Source organism: Helianthus annuus, chromosome 9 (assembly GCF_002127325.2).
Source record: "Helianthus annuus cultivar XRQ/B chromosome 9, HanXRQr2.0-SUNRISE, whole genome shotgun sequence".
Classification (NCBI taxonomy): domain Eukaryota; kingdom Viridiplantae; phylum Streptophyta; class Magnoliopsida; order Asterales; family Asteraceae; genus Helianthus; species Helianthus annuus.
Window position 1 is genome coordinate 83,120,486 of NC_035441.2, and position 7,468 is coordinate 83,127,953.

At 38.2% G+C, this 7,468-nt stretch overlaps 1 protein-coding gene across 1 annotated transcript; it reads left to right on the plus strand.

Moving 5' to 3' along the window:
- Positions 1 to 232: 232 nt before the first annotated feature.
- LOC110878008 (ubiquitin carboxyl-terminal hydrolase 17) lies at positions 233 to 6,523 on the plus strand. The gene is made up of 11 exons (XM_022126258.2): positions 233 to 683; positions 2,451 to 3,405; positions 3,477 to 3,565; positions 3,631 to 3,716; positions 3,781 to 3,943; positions 4,012 to 4,132; positions 4,201 to 4,358; positions 5,110 to 5,194; positions 5,279 to 5,491; positions 5,594 to 5,655; positions 5,721 to 6,523. Exons 1-11 carry the CDS (start codon positions 400 to 402, stop codon positions 6,247 to 6,249), a joined length of 2,745 nt encoding a protein of 914 aa, XP_021981950.1. The 5' UTR covers positions 233 to 399; the 3' UTR covers positions 6,250 to 6,523.
- Positions 6,524 to 7,468: the final 945 nt, after the last annotated feature.

Below are 7,468 nucleotides of genomic sequence, written 5' to 3' on the forward strand. Positions count from 1 at the left end.
ACCAAGCCGAGTCGAGCCAACTCGGTTTAAAACTAAGCCAAGCCCAAGCTTAAATTTCCAGCTCGGTTTCAAATCCAAACCGAGACAAGCCAGCTCGGTTTTATAATCGAGTCGAGCCCGAATTTTGCCCTAGTTCGGCTCATGAACAGCTCTAATAACCAGAGCTAGGAATCCGAATTCGGTGGTGGAATATCGGGTCGGAATATTAGATGACTGCAAGGCTCACGCCTCTGGCCAAAAGAATAATAATAATTCTGAGACACAAACAAAAGAAAAAGAAAAGAAAAGAAAAGCCCTAAAATCTTGATCCCCAATTTGAAGTACCGGATATCAATTTTGGTTCATTCATCATCATCATCGTCGCAAAGTGGAAGGCGGATGCGTGGTCGCTTTACATAGATGCTTGTTGGAAGGGATCTAGGGCTTCCAAAGGTGGTGGTCCTGGTGGTGGTGCTGGTGATCGGGTTTGTTATCCGCAGCAAATGGCGGCAGGCGGCCGCCAGGAGAGAGGAGATAAAGAGATTGTTGATTTTTGCATCGGAGGAGGCTGCTACGGCTGAGATGTACACCACTCCAAAATCACCACCGCCTACTACTGCATCCTTCAAGCCACCCTATAACTGTGCGGTTTGCTTCTCTCCCACCACCACACGCTGTGCCAAGTGCAAAGCTGCTCGTTACTGGTAACCTTAATTCATCATCTTTCTTTTAGATTCATACATTTTATGTGCTGTGTGCTTGTTAATTGTTATATGCTGCCTGCCTCATTCTATTCAACTCATTTTGTTGATTGTTGAGAATCTCTTTGAAGTGAAACACTAATTGTTTGGGAGTTCTGAAAAAGTTTTCCTATAAGCTTGTATTTTCGTTATCTGATTCACTAGGATCAAATGAATGAATGCATGCCATATGTGCCCTGAAGCTTTTAGCATAGTGTAACATAGGTTTTTAAGGTATGGGCAGCTGGCAACTTCGCGGTTACAACCTTTTTTGGCACATTTTTAAATGAAGCTTGCATGAGCAGTGGCATGCAAAAAAGGACCGTCATGGTAGATTTCCTTCCTTTTCAGTTATAGTGAAAAGGTTAGAATGTATGAAATGAAATCTACACATATTGTAACTGACTTTGTATGCTATACGTTTGTGTAACAAGATGGTATATAGTCCGGCACATGCTCTTACTTTCACCTCTTAACTATAAGTATCGCCGAAGTTGTATAGTTTGTAATACTTTGCGGGCGATGGTATTTGATACCTGAAGCAGCGTATAGGAAATTACTGATGAGTCTGTGTCTTGTCTAAATTGCAGATGTATCTGTAAATAGGTCTTATATTAGTTAATTAATTAAACCATACAATTCTGTAAGACCAAATAAATCTAGTTACACTTGTTCTTTACGCTAGATCTGTCTTTATTATGGTGGTTTTCTTTCGCCTTTTTTCTGTCTTTTACGTTATTCTATTTTTTTTACCTTGCATGAACCGAAAGGTCCGGCTACGTAATCTAGCATTTAAAACTTATCTTAATTAGCGAATACTACCGAACTTGAGATGTATTTTATTATCATCGTTATATGACTAACCCTTGTTAGATGCATTTATTGACAAACAAGGACTTGGACCATCACGTCCTGCCTTGGGGCTGGTTGTTATTGATCATTTGGTGTTAATGGACATTCCTTTTTATGTCATGCATAGTTATCGATAGCGGCCATAGTGACCGCTATTGCAGATAGCGGGGCGTGGCGAGACATGGTCGCTATATGGTGTATAACGCTGAATAGCGTGAAAATAGCGGCCGGAAACCTGCAATTTCTGCTGGAAACCTGCCGGAAACTTGCTGGAAACTATGAAGAAGAGAAGAGCGGCTGCGTTTTTGTTTTTGTTGCTCCGGCCAGAAACCTGCAATTTCTGCCGGAAACTTGCTGGAAACTATGAAGAAGAAGAAGAAGAGAAGAGCGGCTGCCTTTTTTGTTTTTGTTGTGTCTGAGCCTTTCTAGGGTTAATTAAGTTTATGGATTTTAACATTTAACTCCTCTATTTTTCATTAGGTTACATTTAGTCATTAAAACTTGTAAAATTTACATAAAAAGTGTAAAATTAGTTTGTGTATTTTAACGTTTAACCCCCCCTATTTTCACTAGCTTACATTTGGTCCTTAAACTTATAAATTTATAAATAAAAGGTATAAAACTAACGTTATATATAAAAAAAAGTTATGTAGATAGCTATTTTTTATTTCTTAAATTTTTAACTACCTTATCGCTAAACACGAAATAGCGGGCGCTATCTCATCGCTATCGCTATGTAGCATATAGGTACGTTGTCGCTATTTGTCGCTATTCGCTATCGATAACTATGATGTCATGTGTTTGTAATTGTTTAATTGATGCTTAAAGCTTCTCAGTTATGAGCCATGTAACATTTTGAACGTTTTAATTTAACTGCAGCTCTGGAAAATGTCAAATTATTCACTGGAGACAAGGTCACAAAGATGAATGCCGGCCTTATGTGGCTGTTAAAGATGCTTCTTCGAAGCAAGAAGATGGTAAAGATTCCAATGCCACCTCAGCAGATGGAAATCGACCTGAAATTGGATCATCATCGTCTGAGGAATATTCTACTTTCTCTACCCCTAGCAGATCCTCTGTTGAAGCCTCTTCAATCAGTTCAGAGGATTCAGATGTTACCTCTGAAAAGATTGATCAGAACAAATCCAATCATAGTGATGAGGACATTCAGCCCAGGCTTTCAACTTCATCTTCTCACGGCTCTATCGGGTCTTCTGAACCTACGACAACCTCTTATAAGAACACAACCATATTGGATAACTCTGTTACAAAGGGGCCTTCTCGTGTTGTTGATGGTTCTAATGGGCTTTCATCTTCTGAATCTTCAACTGGCTTTTGGGGTGGGACCCTTCATTCCAAGAAATCCACCATCGATGAGCTTGATAGTTCCAATAAGAACAAAACCGTATTGGATCCAAATGGGTCAGGGAGTAACAAGTCAAATGATGCTATCTCCTTGTCAAAAGAAATCAAGTCCATGAAGCCACCAAAATATAATTCAGAAATATTAAAACATAAGGATGCAGTCGGTGACAGTGACGTGTTTAAGGAAACTAAAGTTTCTTCTAAAGCATTTGATGAGAAGTCAACTCATGTGGTCAACACCAAGAGCGTTGCATTAAATTCTTCCAGCAGGCTTGCATCTCAATCTACAAAACCTGTAACTGTTGTCGAGGAAAAAAATAAGGTTTCTATTTCTTCATCCAAACATTCTGGTAGTGGTAGAAATGAAAGAACGCTGAAGGTTGTTGACCAGCCCAAGACCTCCAAGTTGCCTCGTCACTGTTCACAAAAAGCAGAGAGTGATACAGCAGCACATAAATACAGCTGCAAGGTATCTTCAAACATGGAATTTAAGAGATTTATAATTACAAACCAACACTTACTAATTTTTTTTTAAACCAGGGTCTCTTCTCGTATGAAATGTTTGTCAAGCTCTACAACTGGAAACAGATTGAGTTGCAGCCTTTTGGCCTCATTAATTGTGGAAACGGGTACACCAAAATGTAATTATTATCTACCTTTAACGTTTCTATATTTATGCCTAAATGTTTTGCAGCTGTTATGCTAATGCGGTGCTTCAGTGTTTGACACACACACCACCTTTAAATGCTTATTTTCTTCAAGGACTCCACTCGAAAGCATGTGAGTTGTTTCTTTATTGAAAATACTTCACTTGTTTGCACTGGCTTATATGTTTTACTGTTAGGCAACAAGAGGGAGTGGTGTTTCACATGCGAGTTTGAAGGCCTTGTTTTGAAGGCAAAAAATGGGAGCTCTTCACTGTCTCCTGTTGGTATACTTTCGCAGATAGAGACTATTGGAAGCAGCCTCAACCAAGGGAGACAAGAAGATGCCCATGAGTTTTTAAGGTGCAGTGGCTCGTTTCCTGTCGTTCTTAATTGTTGTAATCTGTTGCTGAGTTGTCATGTTGTTACAGGTATGCTATTGATACTTTGCAATCCGTTTGTCTAAAGGCAGCAGGAACAAACACTGCCAACTCTTTAGAAGAAGAGACAACTTTAATTGGACTTACCTTTGGGGGTTATCTGAGATCTAAGGTAACATTGTTGTTGCTAAAAGAAATTAATTAAGCTTAAAATGTGAGTGCCTAAACTTGGTTGTGTAGATAAAGTGCATGAAATGTGGAGGCAAATCAGAGCGAAATGATCGGATGATGGATCTCACAGTTGAAATCCAAGGCAATATTGCGACATTAGAAGAGGCTTTGGATAAGTTTACATGTACCGAGATACTGGATGGTGAAAACAAGTATAAATGCAGCAGGTTAGTTCAGAATTTGCTATATCTGAATCATAGTCACATAAATCGCTCAATAGGCCACGATCTACGATCCGGATCGAGCGTACCGATTCGCGGTATGAACGCGTTCCGGGAACGCTCCAAATCGTGAATTCGACCGTGAAATTAGCATTCCGAACAATTAATTGAGTCATACCTGTTGATATAGGAATCACGAATTCCTAATTTGCAAAACACGTTTCTTGAGTATTCTGACTTCCGACTTCCCTCATTCCCATTCTCAATTCGCAATTCTGATTTTTTATTGAAATGTTGAACCATTGTATTTGGAAAGAAAACCAAAAGGTGGAATGAGGAAGACGATGAAAGTGACGGCAGTTGTTTTTTTTAGGGTTTACAATACATCCTGTTATTTCCTTTATGTTACAGTTTAATCCTTAATGTTACAGTTTTGGTCAAATTTGACCCTAATATTTTCTAATTTGTTTATTTTCTTCTTTTTTGAGTTTATTTATTGTACATATAGCTTGGTTAGTTGTACATTGAATGTATTAAAGAGTTTTCGTGCTTCTTTATGTTGTAATCGTACCACATTATATGGTATATCGTACCGAAGCGATCCGAAATGAGCCTACCCCTCCTCGTACCGAATTTTAGGGACCTAGCGAATTGCGATCCCGTTTTACGTTCCCGTACCGGAGCGTACCGCGAACCATGTGACTATGATCTGAATGCTATTATATAAATGGTGTATTGATTTTGTTATTATATACAGGTGCAAATCCTATGAGAAAGCCAAAAAGACGTTGACATTGTTGGAAGCTCCAAACGTGCTTACTATTGCCCTAAAGCGGTTTCAAGTAACATTCTATACTTTATTTTATTTTTACCGAAACTGATATTTGACTCGCGGGTCTGAGAAATTTCTATTTGAATGATTACAGTCTGGAAAATATGGGAAGCTTAACAAATCAATTCGCTTCCCAGAGATTTTAGACATGGCTCCATATGTGAGCGGGACAAGTGACAAATCCCCGGTTTACAGGCTTTATGGAGTGGTGGTTCACGTGGACATAATGAATGCTGCGTTTTCTGGTCATTATGTGTGTTATGTTAAAAACGTTGAGAATCGGTGGTTCAAGATTGATGACAACAGGGTATGTTTTATCTTTCATTTAGTTTCATGGTTTCTTATGAAAAAAACATGTCACTTTTTTTCTTCAATTCTTATGAAAAAACATGTCACTTTTTTTCTTCAGGTAAAAGAGGTGGATGTTGAGAGCGTCTTGACCAAAGGAGCATACATGCTTCTCTATGCAAGGTATCCATCCTGATTGTTGATTTATTAGTTTGAAACGAGCTAACAATGATTTATGCAACCACTAGATGCTCGCCACGTGCTCCACGGTTGATACGCAGCTTATTAGCCCGCCACCACCATGATCCAAAGAAACACAAAGTGTCAACATCATTTGGGTACTCCACCCAACCATGGGATGTTAACCGTGATCATCTAGCCGTGCGTCATCGGTCTCTTGAAGAGGAATCATCCTCTTCAAGTGACGGTTCTGCAATCTTGTCGGAATCTTGTTCTTGCAGCACAGAGAGGGATTCAAGCAGCATAGATGATCATATTTCATGGGATTGGGAGCATGAGAACAACAGCATCAGCAGCAGCCCTTTATGGAGGAACTTGCATTCAAACTCATCAGATTCGGATACATCATCGTCGTCATCGTCTTCCTTCCCTTCTCCTTTGTACTCTAGGCATCATCCTACCTTGTACCATAATGATGATGAGCGTAGAAAGGTGAGTGGTAGTGATAGTTTTAGCGTGGATAGATTAGGGGGGCGGCCTTTGGAAACCTCAAAACCAACTTTGAGAAGATCAACGATCCGAGTGAGATCCGAGTGATTCGAGTCAGGGTGGTGGTGGGAGTTTTTTGGGGTTAGGGGGTGGCTGTATGTATTGTACTACTTTTGCTCATGTAGGCGAGGCTCTTGTTAAAAACAGTTAAAAGAGTGAGCCTTCCAACATTTTGTCATCCTCTTCCCTTCTATATATATATGGTATTAAAATGCTATGTTGGCGTATGAACAAGATCTTTCTGGTCAATTCTTGTAATGTACAACCAACTGTTAATGCATGTTAAAACAGAGCTGTAAAGCTACAAATATTATAGTTGTCTTCTCTATTGAATTATCATCCTCACACTCACACTTAGATTAAGCCATATGATCGACTTTGACATGGATGAGAAATGGGATCTACGAATCCGTCCAGTACAAACTTATCTAACCAGTTAAGGAATATGGACATCCAAACGCTTCCAAATAGAGTATGTATGCTCTCTCCTAGCCAGTTAAGAAACATGGACGTATTTATTTGTTTATATCTAATGAATAAATGGAGGTTGAAAGAACACACGAAAGAGCATCGCGGTACAACTGGCCTTAGCCGTGTCGGCTCCCTTATCCCTTTTCCATGAGTACGTGATTTATTTCACATCAACTCGCAGGCTGTGTGGATTATAAACCCGCGGCCATCTCACCAGCATTCTTGGGGACTAAGATGGGTTACCAACTAAGCCAAAATTTGTCATCCCGGAAACACGTAATGGTGAACAGAAAAAAAAACTTGGCTGCTTTCATAAACTAAACAATGTAAAACAAATGAACAGAAAAAAAAAAAAAAAAGAAAAAATTACACCGTTGGTCATTATGGTTTCTGCCAAATTTCAATGTCGGGTACTAATAGTTTTTTGTTGCAAAATCAAGTATTAATGTTCTAATTTGTTACGATGTTGAGTACTAAGGCCAAACCTTGTTAACTTTTTTTGTTAAGACTTACTAAAATGACTAAAATACCCTTTAATATCTAAAGAGTCTATTTTTTAATTAATTATATTTGACTAAAATAATTTAAAGTTTTATTTATATTTTTATATTTTTCTGTTTTATTTATATTTCTTATAAAATTAAATGTATTTGAAGTTTATTATTTATAAACTTTGAGTTTATATATAATAATATGCTAGTTTAATAAACCATTTAACTTAATCTAAATAATATTATATATAAACTCAAAGTTTATAAATAATAAACTTCAAATCCATATAATTTTATAAAAGAAT

Coding starts and splice junctions, on each gene's coding strand:
- LOC110878008 (XM_022126258.2), top strand. CDS start 400: ATGCTTGTTGGAAGGGATCTAGGGCTTCCAAAGGTGGTGGTCCTGGTG. Junction 4,359..5,109: donor AACAAGTATAAATGCAGCAG/GTTAGTTCAGAA, acceptor TATTATATACAG/GTGCAAATCCTATGAGAAAG. Junction 5,492..5,593: donor TCAAGATTGATGACAACAGG/GTATGTTTTATC, acceptor TTTTTTCTTCAG/GTAAAAGAGGTGGATGTTGA.